The sequence below is a fragment of the Myotis yumanensis genome, unplaced genomic scaffold (genome assembly GCF_028538775.1).
Source record: "Myotis yumanensis isolate MYYU_CA2020_CCGP unplaced genomic scaffold, mMyoYum1.0.hap1 SCAF_8, whole genome shotgun sequence".
In the NCBI taxonomy this organism is placed as follows: domain Eukaryota; kingdom Metazoa; phylum Chordata; class Mammalia; order Chiroptera; family Vespertilionidae; genus Myotis; species Myotis yumanensis.
In genome coordinates, this window is record NW_027223759.1 from 73,758,444 (window position 1) to 73,783,410 (window position 24,967).

At 38.8% G+C, this 24,967-nt stretch overlaps 1 protein-coding gene and 1 non-coding gene across 2 annotated transcripts in view; one reads left to right on the forward strand and one right to left on the reverse strand.

The window, feature by feature from the left end:
* THSD7B (thrombospondin type 1 domain containing 7B) overlaps positions 1–24,967 on the reverse strand; it is an 838,394-nt gene that overhangs the window by 196,196 nt on the left and 617,231 nt on the right. Inside the window, exon 15 of the mRNA XM_070423466.1 lies at positions 16,756–16,934. Coding sequence (XP_070279567.1) covers positions 16,756–16,934 — 179 coding nt within the window. The remainder of the gene's footprint in view (positions 1–16,755; positions 16,935–24,967) is intronic.
* LOC139015857 (U6 spliceosomal RNA) lies at positions 8,995–9,099 on the forward strand. Its single transcript, XR_011472512.1, has one exon. It is a non-coding gene; the product is annotated as a U6 spliceosomal RNA (small nuclear RNA).

The following is a 24,967-nucleotide window of genomic DNA, read 5'->3' on the forward strand; positions in this document are numbered from 1 at the left end:
TGCAGTTCACATGTCCTTTTAAATAAACAAAAAATACAATTTTAGATCAATAATAACTTCAATTTAGTTGTATTTCCTTGCTCCAAAAACAGAGCAATACAACAACAATGTCACTGTTGGTCATTCTAGTTAATGACACATGGTCCCTGCTGGCCCCAATTAAAAGAGTGATTTCAAGGGTAAGCTGAAGTCAAACTTCTCTCCTTATACCACTGCTCAAATTAATTTACCTTCAGGTCTAAGGGTGACAAGATTGTGTCTATTAGGGTGGAAGTTGGCTTTGTACAATCCTGCTGATTTGTAACATTCTTTGAAAGCAGACGTTACAATTGGTTCCATACTTGCCATCAGCGCAGGAGATAAGCACAGTTACCTTGTTATCTAAGAGAAAGAGATTTCTCTTCAGGGAGGAAAGCAACAACTTCAATCTGCCTTGGGCTGTCTTTACTTAAATGACAGGGGAGCATGATTTTAATCCAATGTAGAAGGAATTTGCTAAGTAGCTTCCAGAGAAAGGGCATTAGAATAAATCCAAATATCTAATTTCATTAAAGAATGCTTGGAGAATTGTAAATTGAAAGGCAGTTTCTGTTAAAAGACTCCAAATTGGACACGAATCAATTGATTTATATGATCATCCAGTGAAAGTGAAATTATCATTCTTTATGAGAAGGCCTGTGTGAGGGCTAGAAAGATAAAAGAAGCACTGTCTCCGGGCTCAGCAGCAGGTTCCCTGGCTTGAGGGCTTTGCTGACTGAGCTTAAAGAAGTGTGGCCAGAACCAGGTCATGAAATCTCTTATAAAATACACTAGAGGCCAGGTGCACGAAATTTGTGCACTAGGGTGATGGGAGTCCCTTAGCCTGGCCTCTGCCCTCTCACAGTCCGGGAGCCCTCGGGGGATGTCTGACTGACAGCTTAGTCTGGGGAGCGGACCTAAGCCATCAGACATCCTTAGCACTGCTGCAGAGGTGGGAGAGGCTCCCATCAATGCCGCTGTGCTCGCCAGCAGTGAGCCTGGCTTCTTGATGTTGGCACTTCCCCTGTGGGAGTGCACTGACTATCAGGGGGAAGCTCCTGCATTGAGCGTCTGCCCCCTGGTGGTCAGTGCACGTCATAGCGACCAGTCATTCTGCCATTAGGTCGATTTGCATATTAGTCTTTTGTTATATTACTAGAGGCCCGGTGCACAAAAATTTGTGCACTTGGGGCGGGGGGGCGGGGAGGGGGCGTCCCCCAACCCATCCTGTGCCCTCTTGCAGTCTGGGACCCCTCGGGAGATAACGACCTGCTGGCTTAGGCCTGCTCCCGGGTGGCAGAGGGCAGGCCCAATCCCTAGGTGCAGCCCCTGGTCAGGCTCAGAGCAGGGCCAATTGGGGAGTTGGGGTGCCGCCCCATCATGCACAGAGCAGGGCGGATCGGGAGGTTGCAATGCCACCCTCAGTCACGCTCAGGGTAGACTGATTGGGGGGTTGGGGCACCGCCTCCTGTCACACTCAAGGCAGGGTCGATGGGGAGGTTGCGGCGCCACCCCCTGCCACGCACAGAGCAGGGCCGATCAGGGGGTTGGGGAGCTTCCCCCTGTCACTCACAGAGTAGGGCTCATCAGGGGTGTTGGGGCTCCATACCCTGTCACTCACAGAGCAGGGCCCATCAGGGGGTTGGGGTGCTGTCCCCTGTCACGCACAGAGCAGGGCCCATCAGGGGTGTTGGGGCTCTGTACCCTATCACGCACAGAGCAGGGCTGATCAGGGGGTTGAGGAGCTCCCCGCTGTCACTCACAGAGTAGGGCCGATAGGGGAGTTGGGGCACCGCCCCCTGTCACACACAGAGCAGGGCGGATCAGGGGGTTGGGCCGCTGCACCCTTTCACACTCAGGGCAGGGCCAATGGGGAGGTTATGGCTCTACCCTGTCACACACAGAGCAAGGCCCGTGGAGGGGGGTTGGGGCGCCACCCTCTATCACCCACAGAGCAGGGCCGATCAGGGGGTTGGGGCACCGCCACTGTCACACTTGGGGCAGGGCCGATGGAGAGTTTATGGCTCTACCCTGTCACACACAGAGCAGGGCCCTTGGGGGGGGAGGGGCGGTTGGGGCGCCGCACCCTGTCACGCTGATCCTGGTGCCGGGAGGCATATTACCCTTTTACTATATAGAACAGAGGCCTGGTGCATGGGTGGGGGCCGGCTGGTTTGCCCTGAAGGGTGTCCTGGATCAGGGTGGGGGTCCCCACTGGGGTGCCTGGCCAGTCTGGGTGAGGGGCTGAGGGCTGTTTTCCGGAAGTGAGTGACTGAAGCTTCCAACCGCTCCTTGTTTTCTTTCTTTTTTTTTTTTTATTCTGGGCCAGCTTTAGCTCTGAGGCCTCGCTGCTGAAAACATCGATACAATGTTGCTAAAGCCCAGCTGACTGAAAGCCGGTTTCTGGGCTTTTGTTTATCTTCTTATTTGCAACATAGTAGATAGTTGCTTAGAGTTGCAACTGAGAGGCCGGAAAGTGAGGTGGAGTCCGTAGTCACTGGAGCAAGTGAGCCTCATGTTCGCTTCCAGCTGCATGGCTGCCGGCCGCCATCTTGGCTGACAGTTAATTTGCATATACTCACTGATTAGCCAATGAAAAGGGTAGCGGTCGTACGCTAATTACCATGTTTCTCTTTTATTAGTGTAGATTAGAGGCCCAAAGCATGAAAATTTGTGCAAGAGTAGGCCTTCCTTCCCCCAGCTGCCAGAACCAGCTTCCCTCTGGCTTCTGGGACCTGGGCTGCTTTCCTCCTCCTGCTGCCAGCAGGCACCCAGGACCCGGCTGACTTTCCTCTGGCCCGGCTTTGTCAGGAAGGACATCCAGAAGACATCCGGTTTGATTAGCATATTACCCTTTCATTATTATAGATTATATAGGTTTATATAGTTTGCACTTTATCCCAAAGGTAACAAGAGACCCATGAAAGACTTTAAGTATGAACAGATTTGTGACTTGGAGAGGTTACTGAGACTGCTGTGTGAGGAGTAGAGTGTGTATGAGTGTGTGTGGTGGGAGGTGGGGGAGGCAGAGGAGATTAGAAACAGAGGAGATAATGGTTATGGTGGTTGCTTAGGAGAGAGGTGACAGAGTCCAGGAGAGGTAATCAGTGCTCATATTTGCTCTCTTTAGAAACAGAGATGAGGCTTGGGAGTAAGTAGCAGGCACTGCTCCAAGGTGACATGAGAAGTGCTGAAGCAAACATTTAATGCATCCATATGGCTTTCATACTTCTTTTCATGGTGTCAGGCAGGTCATATATCAAGTCATTATCTGTAATTACATACTATCTTTATTTATGAACCATGCAAGAACTTACAAATTAAAATGAAATGCCAATTATCTACTGAAGCTGAATATATGCCTATCCTATGAGCTAGAAATTCTACTTAGATGTGTACCCAACAGAAATACACAATTCTGAGTACCAAAATATGTACAATAATGGTCACAGCTGTGTTATTTGTAATAGCCCAAACTGGGGGGGAAAATCAAGTGTCCATCCATCAACAATGGAAATGGATAAAATGTGGCATATACAACAAGATAATAGGATTCACAAAGACATGACATAAAGCAATAAAAATGAACAACAGTGACCCATATACATGCTGTCTACAAGAGACCCATGTTAGAACAAAGGACTCACACAGACTGAAAGTAAAGGGATGGGAAAACTTTTTTCAGGAAAATGGAAATAAAAAATAAGCTGGGGTAGCAGTACTTAAATCTGAAAAAAATAGACCTCAAAGTGAAGGCCATAACAAGAAAGGAAGGCCACTTCATAATTCTAAATGGATCAATACAACAAAAGGCTATAACTCTGGTAAATATATCTCCCCAATACAGGAGCATTTAAATACATATAAAAACTAAACTTCTGGGGGATATCAAGGGAGAGATCTACAGAAATACAATCATAGTAGGGGATTTTAATAACCCACTGACATCACTGGATACATCTTCTAAACCAGCAGTTCTCAACCTGTGGGTTGCAACCCCTTTGGCGGTCGAACTACCCTTTCACAGGGGTTGCCTAAGACCATCCTGCATATCAGATATTTACATTAAGATTCATAATAGTAGCAACATTAGAGTTATAAAGTAGCAACGAAAATAATTTTATGGTTGGGTCACAACATGAGGAACTGTATTTAAAGGGCCAGAAGGTTGAGAACCACTGTTCTGGACAACAAATCAACAAGGAAACAGAAATCTTAAATGACACTCTAGAATAGATGGAATTGATATTTTCAGAACATTCCACCCCAAAGCTACAGAATATACATTCTTCTCAAGTGCACATGGGACATGTTTAAAGACAGACCACATATTAGGACATGAGCTAACTCTCTACAAATTCACGAAGATTTAAATCATATCAAGCATCTTCTTAGACCATAATGGCATGAAATTAGAAATCAGGTACAATAAAAACTCTCAAAAACAATCAAACACATGGAGGCTCAATAGCAAGCTATTAAATGAGTGGGTTACCAAAGAGATCAAAGAAATAAAAAACACCATGAAAACAAATGAAAATGAACACACAATAATACAAAACCTCTGGGACACAATGAAAACTGTCCTGAGAGGGAAATTCATGCACTAGAGGACTATCTCAAAAAAAGCAAAACAACAACATCAATAACAAAAACCTACAAGGAAGACTGGTAATAAGTTATCTAACTACAACTTAAAGAATTAGAAAGAGAACAACAAGAAAAGACCAGAACAAGTAAAAAGAAGGAAATAATAAATAGATGACTGAGAGACCAAAAAACAACAACTACAATACAAAAGATCAATAAAACCAAGAGCTGGTTCTTTAAAAGGATAAACAAGATTGATGGTCCTCTAGCCAGGCTAACCAGAAAACAAAAATAGAGGACCCAAATAAACAAAATCAGAAATGAAAGCAGAGAAGTAACCACTGAAACCACAGAAATAAAAAGAATTGTAATAAAATACTATGAATGACTTTATTTCAACAAATGGGACAACCTGGATGAAATGGACATATACCTAGAAAAATATAACCTTCCAAAACTCAATCAGGAAGAAGCAGAAAAACCTGAATAGGCAGATAACTGCTGATGAAATTGAAGCAGTAATAAAAAAAATTTCCAGCAAACAAAAGCCCCAGTCGAGAAGGATTCACAGAGGGGTTTTACCAAATATTCAAAGAAGAACTAATACCTCTATTCCTCAAACTATCCCCAAAAATTCAAAAGGAAGGAACACTTCCAAACTCTTTCGATGAGGCCAGAATCACTCTAATTCCAAAACCAGATAAATACACCACAAAGAAAGAGAACCATAGGCCAATATCACTGATGAACATAGACACTAACATCCTCAACAAAATTTTAGTAAACCGGATCTGGCCATACATTAAAATGATTACACATCATGACCAAGTGGGATTTATTCTGGGGATGCAAGGCTGGCACAATAGTCACAAATCAATAAATGTGATACATAACATAAACAAACTGCAAGACAAAAATCGCATGATCATATCACTCAATGCAGAAAAAGCATTTGACAAAACCCAACACCCTTTTTTGATAAAAACTCTCCACAAAGTGGGAATAGATGGAACACACCTCATAACAAAGGCCATATATGACAAACCTACAGTCAACATCATACTCAAAGGGCAAAAGCTAAAACAATTTCCCCTAAAAATAGGAACAAGACAGGGATTCCCTCTTTCACCACTCTTATTCAACATAGTTCTGGAAGTCTTAGCCATAGCGATCAGACAAGAAATAAAAGGCATCCAAATAGGAAAGGAGGAAGCAAAACTCTCATTATTAGCATATGACATGATACGGTACAAAGGAAATCCCCAAGACCCCATCAAAAAACTACTAGATTTAATAAATTAATTCAGAAATGTAGAAGGATACAAAATTAACTTTCAAAAATCCATAGCATCTTTATACACCAATAATGAAGTCTCAGAAAGAGAAACTAAAATAAGATCCAATTTATAATTGCAAAAAAAAAAATTAAGATTATTAGGAATAAACTTGACCAAGGAGGTAAAAGACCTGTACTCTGAAAACTACAGTACATTGGAAAAAGAGATAGGAGAAGATATAAACATGTGGAAGAATATACCATGTTCATAGATTGGTAGAATCAACATCATTAAAATATCCATACTACCCAAAGCAATCTATAGATTCAGTGTAATCCCTACTAAAATACTAACGGCATATTTCACAGACCTAGAACAAACTCTCCAAAAATTTACATGGAACCAAAATAGACTCTGAATAGCTGAAGCAAACTGGAGAAGGAAGAACAAAGCTGGAGGAATCACAATACCAGATATCAAGTTATACTACAAAGCCACTGAACACAAAGCCTGGTATTGGCACAAGAATAGGCATGTAGAACAATGGAACAGAACAGAGAATCCAGAAATCAACCCAAGCCTAATTATGCTTAATTAATATTTGACAAAGGAGGCAAGAGCATACATTGGAGTAGAGATAGTCTCTATAATAAATGGTGTTGAGAAAATTGGACAAGTATATGCAAAAAAATAAAACTAGATCACCAACTTATACCACACACAAGAATAAACTCAATGTGGATATAAAACATTAAAATGTAAGATGTGAAACCATAAAAGTCTTAGAAGAAACCATAGGCACCAAAATCTCAGACATCTCTCATAGCAATATGTTTACCAATACATCGCCTAGGACAATGGAAACTAAGGAGAAAATAAACAAATGGGACTACATCAACATAAAAAGCTTCTGCACAGCAAAAGAAATCATCATCAAAATAACAAGAGAGCCTACTTGGCAAACATATTTGCCAAGGATACATCTGATAAAGGGTTAATCTCTAAAACATATAGGGAACTCAGGCAACTTAACAAAAGGAAGACAAACAATCCAATTAAAAAATGGAAAAAGGACCTAAATAGACACTTCTCAAAGTGGATATACAGAAAGCCAAGAGGCATATGAAAAAATGCTCAAAGTCACTAATCATCTGAGAGATGCAAATCAAAATGACAATTCTCACACCTGTCAGAATGGCTATCATCAACAAATCAACCAATGACAAATGTTGGTGATGTTGTGGAGAAAAGGGGACCCTAATGTACTGCTGGTGGGAATGCAGACTGGTGCAGCCACTGTGGAAACAATATAAATTTTCCTCAAAAAATTAAAAATGGAACTCCCATTTAACCCAGTCATCCCACATCTAGGAATATACCATAAGAAACCTGAAACACTAATCAGAAAGAATATATGGACTCCTATGTTCATAGCAGTGCAATTTACAATAGCTAAGACTTGGAAACAGCATAAGTGCCCATCAGCAGATGAGTGAATAAAAAAGTCATGGTACATTTACACAATGGAATACTATGTGGTAATAAAAAAGAACTCTTACCATTTGCGACAGCATGGATGGACCTGGAGAGTATTATGCTGAACAAAATAAGCCAGTCAGAGAAAGGTAAGTATCACATGATCTCACTCATATGCAGAATCTATTGAACCAAATACACTGATGATCAAAAACAGACCCAGAGATATAGAAGCATGAACAGACTGTTGAACCTCAGAGGGAAGGCAGGGGAGGGTGCGTGGGAAGAGATCAACAAATGAACTTGTATGCATATATGCATGACCTATGGACATAGACAATGGGGTGGTGAGGGCCTGGGGCACAGGAGCAGGGGGCGGGGTGGGGGGGTGGGAGAGGGCTGGGAGTGGTTAATGGGAGAAAAAAGATAACCTATGTAATACTTTCAACAATAAATATATATTTTTTAAATGAACAACATATCACAACATGGATGAATCTCACAAACAAGTTGAGGAGAAAAACAGGCAGACACAAAGTAATTCAAAGTACAGAATCCATTTATGTCAAGTGTTTTGTCTGTTAGCACTAACTTATAGTGTCCAAATACTGAAAAGTAGTTCTACATGGTGGGAGGAAGTGGTGGTGAAGGAGGTGGAGTACAAAGGGGTTTCTGAGATACTGATAATGCACAGTATGCCCTCCATATCCACAGGTTTCCCATTCACAGATTCAATGAATCACCACAGATCAAAAATATTCAGCCCAGCCAGCACAACTCAGTCTGGTTGAGCATCACCCTTTGCACTGAAAGGTCACTGGTTCAATTCCCAGTCAGGACACATACCTGGGTTGCAGTTCAATCCCCAGTTGGGGTGCATACAGAAGGCAACAGGTCAATGTTTCTGTTTCACATCAATTTTTCTCTTCCTCTCCCCTCCTTTCGGTAAGCATGTCCTCAGTTACAGATTTAAAAATATACATTTGGGAAAAAAGTTCTGTTGTTGCTGACGTGTACGTGTAGTTAGGCCTTGGTTGGTTGCATCTGTGCTGAACATGTACAGACATTTTTCTTGTCATTATTCTCTAATAAATTCAGTATAATACCTATTTGCATAGCATTTGCATTGTGCTGGGTATTATAAGTAATCTAGAGATGTTTTAAAGTATATGGAAGGATGTCCACAGGTTATATGCAAATACTACACAATTTTATGTAAGGGATTTGAGCATCCATGAATTTTGGTATCCCCAGGAAGGTCTTAGAACAAATCCCCGTGGATACCAAGGAATGACTGTTATTTCTTGACGTGGGTAGTAATTGGATGGAGAGGTTCACTTTGTGAAAATTCCTAGAGCTCTACCCATAATGATTTGTGTATCTTTTGGTTACACTCCTTAATAGAACCATTTATATAAAGACCTAAAGAATCACAAATTCCTAGGAAATTAGTTATAAATATGTAAAGAGTTATATTCCCTTTTGCCACCAGAAAAATTGCAATGCCGAATAAGTTGTTTAGAAATAAAATGAAACAGACTTGCATAGAGGAAGCAATGACAGCAGCTTTTACTACGCCTTCAAGCTGAGTTATTACAACTAAATTATAGGACTTTAAATGTTTTAGTAGACTGTTTGCTTCGGCAGCACATCTACTAAAACTGGAGCGATACAAAGAAGATTACCATGGCTTCTGCGTAAGGATAACATGTAAATTTGTGAAGCATTCCATATTTTTAAAAAAAGTTTCAGTATATAAATACAAAAAGAGAAGCAATTTGCACAATTTAGTTGTAAAAGGCAATGTGGTATAGGTGAAAGCCAACTGAATTTGAACCAAATTATGTGTTAGAGACTAAGGAAAAAGAATCCCACCTAACATTTATCAAGCACTTACTATATTCCAAACAAGGAGATAGGATATTTATATTTATTTTCATTTTATATGAATATAATAGTCTTATGAGGTAGTTGCCATTGTTATACCCATTTGACAGATTTTAAAACTGAGGCCAAGAAAGGTTAAATACTTTTCTTACTCTCCCACAGCAAGTAGATGGCAGGGCAGCATTTGACCTCAGACCTGATTGACTCTTAACCCCTTATATTCATCAGTGGTGAAGTTGGGCAAGTCATCTCTGTAAGCCTTAGACCCCTTTTCTGTAAAATGGGAGGGTCTTCCTGGATTTGCTGAGTGGCCAACTGTGGTTGTGTTCATTGTTTAGATTGGAAAGGAGAGGCTAAAGATAAAATCCTTTCCAGAGCTAAATCCAGAGGAAATGATAGCCTCAGTGCCAAGAATCTTCATTCGGGCAGTGTTCACAACTTGCCTAATCAGAAGAACCAGTAAAAACCACCTCTGCTAACAATACACTATAGCTGTACTGGCCACAGTCTTCAGAGCAGGACCTGGGAAACTGTTACTCTACTGACTTTCCTCCAACCCACAGTGATTTTTCTGTTCAGTAATGGTTTAGAAAAATAGACTACGGATTTCAAAAGATTTAGACAAGCTTCTCAGAGAGACTATGTTTACTTGACTCTTAAGTCATGTTGAAAATGTAAATCGTGATCCAACAAATGCTTTTCTGCAGGGATCTATGGTAAGATCTCGTCAGGATCTAAGTAATTTGTTTTCTGGTGATTTAATATAGGGACAAAGCTTGAAAATCTAAAGCATACAAATTTGCCACTGGCAGATAAATCAGTCCTGGCGCTCTCATGCACAGCATAGTGATTATAGTCAATTACAATTAACTAGAGTCCTGATGCATGAAATTCATGCAAGTATAGGCCTTTCTTCCCCCAGCTGCCGGCACCTTCTTCCCTCTGGCACCTGGGACCCAGGCTTCCCTCGCAGCCCCGGCTTTGTCTGGAAGGTTGTCCAGAAGGAAGTCTGGTCTAATTAGCATATTACACTTTTATTATTATAGATTATAAACTTCAAAGTGGTTAAGAGACTAGATCTTAGCTGTTCTCAAAGCAAAAAGGAAATGATGTCATGTGACTAGAGAGATGTGTTAGATAATGCTCTGGTGGTAATCAAATTGTAACATATAAATTTATCAAATTAACACACTGTACATCTTAAACTTACAGTGTTACATGCTAATTGCATCTCAGTTAAAAAGAATTAGCATGCCATTTATTTTATTTTATTTTTTAAAATATATTTTTATTGATTTTTTTACAGAGAGGAAGGGAGAGGGATAGAGAGTTAGAAACATCGATGAGAGAGAAACATCGATCAGTTGCCTCCTGCACACTCCCCACTGGTGATGTGCCCGCAACCAAGGTACATGCCCTTGACCAGAATCGAACCTGGAACCCTTGAGTTTGCAGGCCGATGCTCTATCCACTGAGCCAAACCAGTTAGGGCAGCATGCCATTTAGAACCTTACTTTAAATAGGTCTTAAGCAAGTTATTCTTTTAAGAATGTGCTGTACTCACATCAGTTAACCATTTTATTTTCTAACATGAATGTTTAGGCCTGGCCGGGTGGAGCATCATCCTGTACACCAAAATGTTGTGGGTTCAATTCCTAATCTGGGCACATACATCGGTTGTGGGTTAGAACCCTGGTCAGGGTGGGTACTGGAGGAAATCGATGGATATTTCTCTCTCACATCAAAGTTTCTCTCTCCGTTCCTCTCTCTAAAATCTATAGAAAGCATATTCTCAGGTGAGAATTTTAAAATATGTTTGGTATAACAAAACGTTTGTGGTTAAAATCACATCCATTTTCTTTCAAGGCACTACAGAGGGACATTTCCATTCTGTATTGAATGTTTAAATGACAGGCTGATTTAGAAAAGATATAAAAATTAGGTTCTGCCAATATTTTCTCTAGAAAAGTACTTAAGAATTTCTGCTTGAAGTACTTGATTAAGAAGACAGTTTTTCAAAACTGCAAATACAGGTGATGTGATTTTCTGCTAAGCTGATGTTATCTAACATACTATTTCAGGAGTTCAAGAGTTCAGGGCCCAAGGACAATATGAGATATGGGAGCACATTGAGAGAATTCCAGAGACAAACTGTTAAAAAATGTGCCTGCTTCCCAATTTTACAGCCAACTCCAGCCTAGCCAATCCTAAAATCCCTGCTTAGGGACAGCATTTGTAGCATTTGCCAAGCCTGTCTAGTGTAGAACATTCTAGAAGGACATAGAATATCTTGAATAACAAGTAAACATGAGCTTGAATACATGCAGAGCAGCAACGCCCCATATTTAAAACACAATAAAATGCAAGACAGAGTGGACACCAGGTACAGGGAAACTGCTTCTCATGACGGACTTTCGGCAGCTCTCAAGAAAAATGATCAAAGTTGCAAAAGATTTTAACAAACCAGAGGCTTTGGAATGATCAAGAATAGGGGATAAGTAAACACAAATGTGGGAGAGAGGAATCTCTTAGGAAAAAACACTTTTTCTTAGACATGGTGACGGGGCAAAAACAAAAAAGAAAAACTGCCTCTCCTCTGAGCCCTACTCAGTTCAATTAGCACAATGTCGTGGCCGGAGAGCAGAGAGCTAGGCTTGGCAGCCAGACACAGAGGATGCAGATAGAAGAACACTCACCCTTAGGAGCCCTTTCAGGCTGCTGCTGACATGGGGTGTTGTGTACCTGGGCATTAGGATAATAATTACCATGTTTGGAAATGGTCAAATGTTTTAGGAGTATGTGCCTCTATTAAATCACCTTACATAACACTGAGAAAAAATCACTCTGCATCCTTAATTCTGTGACATATGACATTTCATACTTAACAAAAGGTGAAGCCACAATCTCCCCTACCCCCAGAGCCATGCAAGAACAGTCCACCTGAATGTACTTAATCATGGGTGGGCTTGGGCTGCCTTCCACGTTCATGCTCAAGAAGAAGACTTCTTGCTCCATTGCAGTCTGAGGCTCTTGCCAAAGTCCTAAGTCCAAAGTGATCAGGCTGTGCCAGGAGTGATTTGGATTCGGTGAGAATAAGTGAGAGTGTGGCTAGATGAAAAGGGGAGGCCAACATTGGGCACATTGAATTAAACCTAATGTCGACATACTTTTCTGGTAAACACACATTCAGACAGAATGACAGCTATCCTATTTCCATACCCTATATTGCTAATAATTAATGAAGCAGTACTAAAATGAGCCAAAACGATCTCTGTATAGAAACCCTTTCTCATCTGAAAGCCTGCTAAGGAAGAAATGTTCATGTGAAAATGTTTCTGTATATATATTTAAAGAAAAAAGTACTCCTGAAAACATTTTTACCCTGCTATGAAAAATGAAGTGCTATGAAAAATAAAATGTATTTTACTCATCATGTCCAAACTTAGGCCACTTCTCTTCAGGGAGAAGGCACACCTTTAAAATAGCAATTTTTCTAGAGATCACACATATTTAGTTTGTACCTTCTCAGTCTGTTGCAAGAATAAAAACTCTTTCAAAAATGTATTTAAATGGAGAGCATGCATTTGTAAAAGTATAAGTAATGAATCTCAACCTAAGATTTTTATTCAAACACACTGTGAAAACAAGATTTGCAACAGATAAGCACAATATAATTTCCTGGAATTCTCTTGCCTTCAATTGTGTGAAGAACTCATAAAAGGAAATGCAAGTCCAATGAAGCTTTAATGTCCCCATATTTAATTTTCTGTTAAGCAGAATTCCAAAAGAAAGAAAAAGTATCACAAAAACATATAGCACAAGTGCTCTTAAATCCACCCAACACATTACAGATGACAACAAATTAAAATGCATTGTGTATTTTATTATGCTCAGTAGTGTCAAGGGCATCAACCAACTGATCTGATAATCCATTAAACTATGTAGAAGTTTTCCACTTAGATGAGAGCTTTGGGTGAACGGCATGCTGCAGCAATTTAGCATCACAAATATATTTAGCAGAAAGCTACTCAAGTATTGCTGTGCTATTGGCACTTCTAGAGAAAGCTATCTTGTTGATGGGTTTTGGTGTCAAAGAGAGGCTGTTTAATGAGAGATTATAAATGTTGATTTCACTAACAGATTCAGAACAGTATACACGTTATAGTAACCAACCTTTCCTTGCACATCACTGAGTTATATTTCAATGGGATCCAAACACCAGGATTTTTCAGGCAAGTTTTTTAAAATATATTTTTATTGAATTCAGAGAGAGAAACATCAATGATGAAAGAGAATCATCGATTGGTTGCCTACTGGGGATTGAGCCCACAACCAGGGCATGTGCCCTTGACTACAATCGAACCTGGGACTCTTCAGTCTACAGGCTGATGCTCTATGCACTGAGCAAACCAGCTATGGCTCATGCAAGTTTTGAAAGACTCTGGGCAATGATATTTTGGAGGTTCTTATTTCTTTTCTCTAGAAGAGTGGATGTTTTTGAGAATTCAAATGAAAAATCACAGCATAAGAGATCAGAGTTCTTACATATTTTGTCTTTCTATGGAACTGCCTACCCACCAATCCAAAGAGAAGGCTTCTTCTCAAATAAAGCATCCAATGGATATAATCTGACAATCCACGAGGGGCTTGAATGCACTACAGAAGTAGAAAGACAGCCCTTGCCCTCAAAAAGACCCACAGAGAAACAGAGGAGGAGAATGAATAAGCACATGCAGGTATCTAACATTTACACAGGCATATGCATAATAGGCAGCCCATACACAAGACAAAGTTTAATATGTTTTTTTACGAAGAGTACGCCAGGCTCAATCTGACACACACTGAATGTTCTACATGCACAGGTGCTAAGGATAAGTGCCTCTCTTACTGGTTAATTCGGTTGCATTTTTTTATACTCTTGTGAGTGAATGGATGATAGCATATTAATATGGTTCCAAAAATAGAAAAATGAATCTGAACCTAAACACCAGCTGGAAAGAAGAGAAATGTCCTAAGGCCAGTTGTAAAATTGAACTTTACAAAAGAGCCTCAAGTGGGTATACTTCTAACTAGACCACATTTCCAGCTTAGAAAAACAAATAGCGGCCTCTTCCACAGAAGCATCAGCATAAATAATAGAAGCTTGGAGATATTTCCTAAATAATGAAAATTCCTGACAACCCCATTATTTTCAAGTAACTTAAGAGAATGCGGATAACTTCAAAAGAATTCTATATATAACATCACATACACAGAGGGTTCAAGCTTTCCACAAATATGCTTATAGGTAAGTATGTGCTTGCTTTAGAAAAGTTTCTCTGAAACTTAGGATTTTTACAATAGTATCTTCCCTTGCCATTCACAGATTATAAATGAGAGGGGTGCCTATTTGTTATTGCTGTTATCAATTAGCTTCTTTTAAAATGTAAGTATGGACTGGGGTGAAGTTTTCCGATTCAAGTTTAATTAAGCCATATACATGCTAGATATCTGAAACCTCTTTCTATTAGAATACAGGCAATACTCAATTCAATTGCTGATCATTAATGTCAGGATTTATTTCTGAGCATCACAACGCACAATCAACTTTGCAATGCCATAATGCCTTTCTGGAACTGAAAAGAAACATTGCCTGCAGACAGACACACCTGACTTAATTTTAATTTATGGAATGTATCTAAATTGTTGAACCTGGGGTTATTAGTTTGTACTACTTCATAAGGCTACATGTTTTATATGTAAATGAAATGTTTAGAACATGTTTCCTTTAGGCCACAGCAGCTTACAAGTACATTTATCTCATTCATACTTTCAAATTTGATAGACACATTTCTGCACATTTGCCTTTGTGTATTGAAAATATTGTCCTAAAGTCTGTGCTCAAATAAAATCCTTTTATTCCTTTGATAATTTCCTAGTTCATAAAATAAACATATTAAAATAATATATAATACCAGTGTTATAAGGACTTGGCTTTCATTGTTGCTTTTGAAAAAAAATATAAAAATTACCGTATTTTTATAACTATAAATTCTTAATAGCGTTTCCATTTTAAATTCCTAGAAAAATCTCTGAGGAATGGTTAAACAGTCTTCATAGAAAATATTCACTTGAGAGTCTTCCTTTTGAAGACTTGGGCTGAAGGCGTATCTCCTCGGATTATCTCTTTTCTAATTATCTCTCTCCTACTTTCATTAATTAAATCCCTTCATTAATCGTCCATTCACCAAACTATAGTACTTGGTCCTCTGCCTTATTTTCCCCAATAGCTTTATATTTGCTTTGCCGGGGGGAAAACCAGGTCATTATTTTACCACAGAACCTTAAAATACAAGACACATCACATTGTGCCCTGTCTTAGAACTTAAGTGCTTTTGTTGGAATGATAAGTTTTCATTTTCAATGAATTATATGCCTTTTGTCAAAACTTAGAAAAAATAGCTAGGGATATTGCTCTTGAATTGACAAATGATATCTAAATCCAAGTAGTACCAGACATACTATTAAAATTAATTAAAAATAGATGCATGGCTTTCCCTTCCATTAGACAACCTATACAGAAAGTCTAATCAAAATGGGGTTAAGATGACAGAAATTCATATACTAGAATTAGTAATACAAGCCCGCGTAGCTATTCTGTTGAAGCAGTTCTGGAGTATAGAGACTCTACATACCCACATAAGACACACTTCACCTCTCTAATAAAGAACTTCTAACTCTCATCACCTTTTTCCCTGCCCATTCAACTAGATTAAAAAATATGTGTCAGCCCTAATCTAATAATAAGTATGCAATTGTTGGAGAAAATTTAGTTCTTTATTATAATTCGTACCTAAATTTAGACTCTGTTATATGGGTAAAGTCAACTGAAATACTCAAATCAATTTTGCTTAGGATGGTACTTTGGTTAGACATCTACACGGAAGGGTATTCTTGAGAGTTCCATTTTATGAAGACAGCTTTGATTTGGGGGAAAACATGTAAAGAAATAGCTCAGAAGAGACATGAAGAGCTATGGAAACACTGGCAAGGCTGAGAACAACAACAAAAAACTAGAAGGAAGAGTTAGGTAAAGGTAAAATAGAACACCATTTTTGCACTATATGACAAGACCAGACCAGTAATTATATTTATGGCCATATTAATTGACATTCTCCCAACATGAATACATATGCGCACGTGTGTGTATATGTGTATCTATACACATCACTTTTATTATCACAGATAATCAAATTACAATTCAAGATTATTTAACATCAATTGGATGTAATTTTTATAAACACTATTACTGCTAATAATATCAAGTTGAACTCAACAACTACCCAGGAGTGCCCAAGGCTTCTATGACTAATTGTATCATATTCATATCTGCTGCTGAACCCCTCTCTTCTGAGCTTGTGATAACCTTTTATGAGCTGCTTCTAACAAGATAATGGCTTCAATTTCAATAGGAAATAATAAAGAAGATAATTTTTTAGCTTTTTATTTGCTGCTTCATGCACTGTACCTGATTCTTGAGATCCAGTTTGGGACATGGGCGACCTCCATTGTAAGGTTTTTCTTTTAGCCATTTGGATCGAATTCTCACGCCAATCCCACAAGATGAACTGCAAGACCCCCAGCTGGACCAATCGCTTAACTTGCAATCAAATGGGCAGGGGATGGAACATTCTTCTTGAATATAACCTGAGAGAAAAAGATCCAAGAGAAGGGAGGAAAGTCTGTTCAAAACGTACTGATCAAATTCACTTGCTATTATTAGAGCTCAGGTTGCTCAACAATACTGCCATAGGGACCTTGATAGTTTTCTACTCACATACACAGACAAAAGTTCTCAGAGGCAGATACTTATGATTATATCTGCAACCCAAATTTGTACCACCTGTTTACTTCACAGATAATTCTGGGATGGAAGGAGCAGGGAAAAGTGCACACTTAGTTCTTTCTGACAAGAAGAAAAGAGGCAGTTCAGGGCTAATGAGATCATTTCCTTCACTGGGTGTTGTGTCCAACCAATTCCTATAATTCTGTCTGGAGATAGGGAGCATAATAGAGTCAATCTGGATAATATTGAAAGAGGAAAATAGAGGCATAGTGAAAGGGCATCTAATGAGATATTGGACTGTAATCAAGTGATATGGATTGAAATACAGATGCATATGTTGTAACTTTACTTGGTCTTGCTCTTGTCCTCAGCTCAGTTCTTGCTATCATCTTTCTCTAGATAATCTAATTATTTAACTATCACCTCAAATAATCACTATCAAATACATATTTCTAAGTCTGATATCTCGAATGAGTTCTTATACAACCTACTCATCCACTCAAGTTGGATAGCCAACTACCCCCAAATTCAACATGTCTAAAACTGGGGCAATTGATTTTCTCCTAAAGCAGTGGTTCTCAACCTTCCTAATGCCGCGACCCTTTAATACAGTTCCTCATGTTGTGGTGACCCCCAACCATAAAATTATTTTTGTTGCTACTTCATAACAACAATTTTGCTACTGTTATGAATCGTAATGTAAATATCTGATATGCAGGATGTATTTTCAGGGGTTGAGACCCACAAAGCATTCTAATTCTATTATATTCCTCATCTTAATTAACTACAACATATCTAATTCTTATACACTGACGGGCATGCCTACATAACCTCTTCCCCTTGGTTTTGGGCAGGATCTGTGAATGTGCTAGGATGGCACTCCCATGATTAGGTTTTAGTGTTTAGCAAAGGGGAAAGGAACTCACATATAGAATTAACATGACAAATCAGTTGATTTTGAGTTTACTAGGAGAGAGATTATCGGGATGAACAGCCTGGATAATTGGGTGAAAAACCTTAGAAGAGTGACTGGGCCCTTTTTTGTGGAGGAAGATTCTCCTGCTGGCCTTGAATAAACAAACAGGCATGTTATGCCTGGCCACATAGCAGGGGAGTGAGAGCAATGTCAAGGGCCTGCGAGCAGCCACTGGCTGTCAGCCAGCAAGAAAACAGGCCTCAGCTCTACAGGCGTGTGGAGATGAATTCTGCCAATAATTCCAAGGGAGCCTCCCCCGGTGAAGCTTCTGCTGAGACCTCGGCCTTGGCCCACACGTTGCCTGTAGCCTGGTGAGAAACATAAGCAGAGAAACTGGAGAAACCACGTCTGTACTGCTGACCCTTGGGAGCCGAGCTAATGTTTTGAGCTAAGTCTGTGGTAAGTTTTTGATGCACCTAACAGATTATCCAAAATAAAAACCCGAGTCATCTTAGGTCTTCCTCCATTTTCTCGCACATATGTTAATAGGTGGAATAAGTTCTTATGTCAAAATGTCCTAAATATGGCCCCTACTCCAAAATTCCTTTGTCAGTCCCTGGTTCAAGATCTCACTTTCTGGTCTGGAATACAGCAACAATCTCTTCACTAGACTCCCCTTTTCCCTACGCATTCTCTTTTAATATTGGTCAGTCACGTTGAGGAAAAAGTTTCTCTTCTGAAGCTGTATCAACTATAATAAAAAGTAAATTTAATAAACAATCTAAAAAAAAAGAAAGATAAAAATACACGATTTATGCTACTCCTTTTAAACTCTTTGCTGACTCTCCAGTGCCTTGAAAATAAAGTGCCAACTAGTTTGCAAAAACTATACAATTCTTTACAAGAGCCTCTAAACAAGGAATTTCATCTTGACTGTAAAATATATTCCTATTGCCCAGGACATTCCACAGACCAATTTGACCAGAGTCTCCGAGATGGATCTAGGCACCGGTACTTTTCAAAGGTCCCCCGGGGAGTCTAATGTGCCGTCAAGGCTGAGAACTGCATCCCTAACTTGTTTTGCTCCTGCCCTTCCCTTTCCTCTGTCTCAAAATCTGTCCACATAGACTATTCCATGTTCTTCAGTAATATTTATGCCTTTCCTCATGCAAAACTACTCTTTCTCTAGCCAGTTTAGCCTTGCTGGCTCATTTTTATTTTTCTCTATATTTGTATACTGAATGGTTTTAATTAGAGAGCCTCTCATACACTGTTTTATATTTTTCGTCCCGATAAGACATAAACCGAGAGGATCTCTATGAAACTCAAGGTCATAAATTCAATGAGTATAAAATAGTTTTGAAATTCAACAGCGCCAGTGACATTTATTTTTCAGGATAGTTATATTCATGCTAGAGTATACCCCAAAGGAAAGCCCTTCGTGAAAACCATTAATAATTGCATATTCTCATCCCTATCTCATAATTGAAAAGATTAGTTTTACCCACATACTTGAGACTTACAATTTTTGGCAATAGAAGATGATCACATGTGGCTATGTACAAGGTTAACCTGCCAAATGAGAATTCAAATTCCTGACTATGGAAACTTCACTAATGTTTTAAAAACTCATTTGCATAAAATATATTACAGAATACCTTCTCTGGCAAATTTCAAAAATATAAATCCAATTGATATAAAAGAAACTGTTTTTCTATCAAAAATATTTTACAGTCCTGGCCAGTGTGGCTCAGTTGATTGGAGCACCGAAGAGTCCTGGGTTTCATTCCTGGTCAGGACATGTACCCAAGTTGCAGGTTCAATCCCAGGTCTGACCGCATGGGAGGCAAAGGATTGACATTTCTCTCTCACATCAATGTTTCTCTGTTTCTCTTTCTCTCTCTCTCTCTCTCTCTCTCTCTCTCTCTCTCTCTCTCTCATCAAAAACATATCCTAGGCTGAGGATTTAAAAATATATATTTTTACACTGTAAATCATATGCAGAATACATTGCTTGGACCATCATATTATTTAACCTGGAGATGTTTCCATCTTCTAGTTTAGTTACCTGTATGCATATGAAGTTAGATATGAAGTATTTATTACAGAATTATCAGTAGAGCATATACCCAACATTGTGATTTTTGTAAACCATATACATTACAGATAGCAGGTACCCAAAAATATCTGTTGTTATTATGAATACAGATGAACTAAATAAGATCTGTGATTATTATCTCTATCTATGTTATAATTGAAGGGCTTTATTTAATGACATACTCATTCAGGCTGAAGCCCAGAGACCTGGAATGGCTTTTCAATCTACATTGCTAACCTTAAAATATTGCTCTTTAGGCTAGGACATAGGAAAAACACAGCTCTATGTATAAGGCTGTCTTTGTAATGAAACTACTTCCTAGGATATTACCTACTGTAATTTTTTCCCCTCCATCATTCAAGGACTAACACATTTTTCCCTCTATAAGAGCCTCTTTTGAAGGATAAGAAACACTGATGATATTCATAGCCTGAGGAAAAAAACCTAGTTTAATTTACTTATATTTTCCTACTGTGTAAAGTAATGGCAAATACAGTGCATGTTCTATTTGTTGGCACTTTGCTAGAATAATGAAAACACAGGACCAAAAATAAGACAGGAAAAAATGAAGAAAATACTGATTGTCTCGTCCCCATTTCAAAGTGAAGATCTGGGAGAAATTTGTGAGTTAAAATAAAGTGATGTTTTCATTTCTCAATATTTGAAGATTTACTGTTTTAATTTACACACTTTTTAAAAATATATTTTATTGATTTTTTTTTACAGAGAGGAAGGGAGAGGGATAGAGAGTTAGAAACATCGATGAGAGAGAAACATTGATCAGCTGCCTCCTACACACCACCTACTGGGGATGTGCCCGCAACCAAGGCACATGCCCTTGACCGGAATCGAACCTGGGACCCTTGAGTCTGCAGGTTGACGCTCTATCCACCGAGCCAAACCGGTTAGGGCAATTTACACATTTTAATACTATTTTTTTATCTAGTAATGAATGTACCATACTAAAAAGTATCTGATGACTTACATCAAAGTAGTTTAAAGTATATATTTGTTTAGAAGAGGTAAGGAATATGAGGGTGGATGTTTTTGACATGGTTGCAAGAAAGACAATTTGAGAAATTAGATCAATACTTTGTATTCAAGGGAAGACTGGCAGTATTGGACATTTATTTAAAACTAGAGGCCCGGTGCACAAAATTTGTGCACTGGGGGGTGGTGTCCCTCAGCCTGGCCTGTATCCTCTCGCAGTCTGGGAGCCCTTGGGGGATATCCGACTGCCATGGAGCCACTGTGCTCGCCAGCCGTGAACCTGGCTAAGGGCTTCTGGCTGTGTGGCACTCCCCCTGTGGGGGTACACTGACCACCAGGGGGAAGCTCCTGCATTGAGCGTCTGCCCCCTGGTGTGCCATTTGGTCAATTTGCATATTAGCCTTTTATTATATAGTATATCAGTCCATTAGTGTGTAGAAATATAGATCAACCTCAGTAAGGTTGCCAGCTTGCTTTGGTGAATTTATATTTTCGCCTGAGAATACTGCCCATGAAACTAGTCACATTCTTTCAAAGATGATTCCAACCCTGCATAGGCCTCTGTAAAGCCCAAGAGGAGAGAGTTGGAAAGTATCTACATTCCCATTATTTCTTCTTTGAAAAATTTAAGTTATTAAAAGAAATATTTTGAAATCCCATTTGCGAGTAGAAAAATAATCTTTACTGCATATTTAAAACCTCATCAGCACATAGACTCTCCAATGTTAACATTATAAAGTGATGGTTATGGCTGTACGTAACAAAGTATCTTATTTGGACCCAAAATCAGGTACATGAAATACTGCTGATTTAGAAGTTACATAAAATTCAAATAATTATATTGACAAAATATGTTCGCCTGGACTCCTTCAAACTCAAATATATTCCTCAGAATAATTATTTATTAAATTGTATTCCATTTACCAGAAGAAAAGAATCGTTTAAGTGTAAAGCACTTTTTAATAATACAGCATGTGAACTTTATTTTAAATGTAGGTTCAAGGTCATCTAGGCCAAAAGCTTCATTTTATAGAATGGACAGAAATAGAAAGGGAAATTGAACCCAGACCTGACGGTGATACCCAGCTCACGATCAAGTAAAAAAAGAAAAAAGAAAATCAGTATGATGGCCCCAGAATGTTCTCTTTAGTGCTGGACTGACAAGGTAGAAAATCAAACCCTGCTCTTAAAGAAATTCATATTTTGGAGGCTACCAGGCTTTTGACAAAAATGTTTCAGTTAATTTTAGAGAGGGAGGAAGGGAGAGGAAGAGAAACATTGATCCATCCATCAGCTGCCTCCTGCACGCCCCCTACTGGGGATTGAGCCCGCAACCTGGGTATGTGCCCTGAATCGAACTGGCAACCTCTTGGTGCACAGAATGACTCCCAGCCGACTGAGCCCAACCAGCCAGGGCGTAGAGATCAGTCTTATTAATGAGAAGGGAAATAAAAGGTACATAATCAACTACTTAAATTATATGATACAAATGACATGAAAATTATATAACAGTTTGAGGTAATATAAATGGATCCTGGTTTCAATTCCTGTGAGGAAATTTATTGGGATAATTTGTGGCACAAACAGGTTTTTGACTAATTGTTCCATCTGGTTCACTTGCTATAACTAAATGGATCAGTATAAATTTAACCAGTCAACCAAATAATATGACAAACGGATGTTTTAAATTGAATTGTCCAGGCAAATTCATCACGATGCCATCTCCAGTTGTTCACATAGACAGAGTTTCAGCATTAACAACCTTGTGCCAGGTTTCTCTGGCAGACAAGAAAGATGTTTTTCTCTTAGAAGATATTGGGGATATTAAGGATAAATGGAACATCAGATGCAGAACAATCTGAACTGTTCCATCAGGACTGTGTGTACTAAATGCTTTCTATCATTAGTGCAAATAAGCACTGTTAAAATTAAAGTGACTGAATGATTTAACCACATAACAAACTCGGCATTTGAAACATTACAGAGGTATACAGATTGTTGACAAGCCAATATTACCAAGTAATTCTTGGAACTGTGTCTGTAAGAGCCTGTGTTCCTTGCCATGAGAAAAATCTTAAATTATACCAAACATTCTCTACATTACCATAAAGTTCGAATAGCTGATCTCAAAGCATGCCTTGTATTTGTTAGAGCATGCCAAATATTTCAGGGTTTGATCCTAGAGATGTAGTGTAATTGCACTTCCCAGCTTCTTGAAGTGAGGTGGGATCTTAATTTGCTTTAGCCAATGAAATGTGAGAAGTGAGCATGTGACCTCTAGGAGAAAGCTTTAAGAGCCCTAGTGTAATTTGCCACACTTTCTTTCTTTCCCTATGTCCACCAACTGGAAATGTTCCAGATAATAGCTGCTCTATCAGGCAAGGTCCTGGACTTAAACAGAGTGCCCCAGTCAACCCAATTTTGATAAAAGATGGACATAGTGAGTTATCTTAGTGGCATTGATCCACTGAGAGTCTGACATGGTCTGTTACATTTCGTACTACACCATAAACCACTGCACAGTTCATGGACCAGCCTTGGCATAGTAAACTATATTTTCAGAAAAGGAAATAAAAAGCCCCATGAAATAAATATTTAGGATATTTTGAGACCCTCTATATAATGCTCTGAAAAAATAAGATTAAGCTGTGTCAGCAGTTAGCACAGAACGAACAGAGACATCATCAAATTAGAATGTGACTTTGCAAAAGTTGAGTCAAATGGACATGTATTTCAGGAAAATTTATAATTTATTATTTAAAAAGGACTGGTAATATGGATTATAAATCAAGGTCTAACCTTATGTGATCTGGAATGGAATTTTAAATCTTAGCAATTCAGTTTCCTTATGTAAAAATAAAATACCCACCTTTAAAAAATATCCCTTTCATTCTGTAAAAATGAAAATGTAATAAGTAGAAGTTTGTGGAAATTTTCAAATATAAATCAGATACTAATATTTTGCCACTACTAAAAGCTAATAGCAGAGTAAAAATGCGTTTTTCTTATCCTGTTTTTAGTGCTAGTGTTTGATAGAAATTATAATTCCGTGGAGATGCTTTAGCAAAAAAAAAAAAAAAAAAAAAAAAAAAAGCTATAGGGTAATAATGATCAAATGTGGGTGCCAATTTGCATTCCAGATCATTTCCAGGCAAATTAAAGCCTAAGATAACATTGAAAAGATGAGAGATTCTGTATTGGACCAGTAAAGCAATTGTTGTTTGAGCCCATCTCTGTCCTTCCAAGTCTGCTGCCACCAGCCAAGGCCAGACACTCATTATCCCTCACCTGGCTCATGTTCATGGCCCCTTCACTGGACGCCAAGGTCCCCAATCTGTTCTAACCCATTCCATGTCTGATTGACTGCTACACTAATGGCCCAAAATAGCAACTTCAATATATCATAGTTTAACTTAAAGTAAATAACCTCTAAAGCACAGAAAAATAAAATAAAAGATATGCAGATGACAATCTAGGCAGGAGAGATATCACACATTAAGTTAAGATGGGAGTGAACCCCAAAATCCCCAAAAACCAGGAGAGAAATCCTCTGTACAAGAATTTGAGGCTGGAAAGAAGTATAGCATTGGCTAGGTCAAGTGGGGCCACACGGGCTGTCATGGTGAGGGCTCAGAAAGTTGATTCAAATGCCCGATAGTAATTCAGGTGGGCTCGTGAGTGTAAGAAAAGATAGCATGAGAACAAGTCACCTTCTTAACAGGTAACTGAAAAATTTAGAAGTTAAATTAAAATGACTAATGACTAGGCTTTAGCCTTAAAGACCACTAAATATGATACTGTGTACATAAATATATACATATATGATGTACATATACATGTTACACATTTTCCTATATTGCATTTACATATAAATTAAAGAAAATATTGAA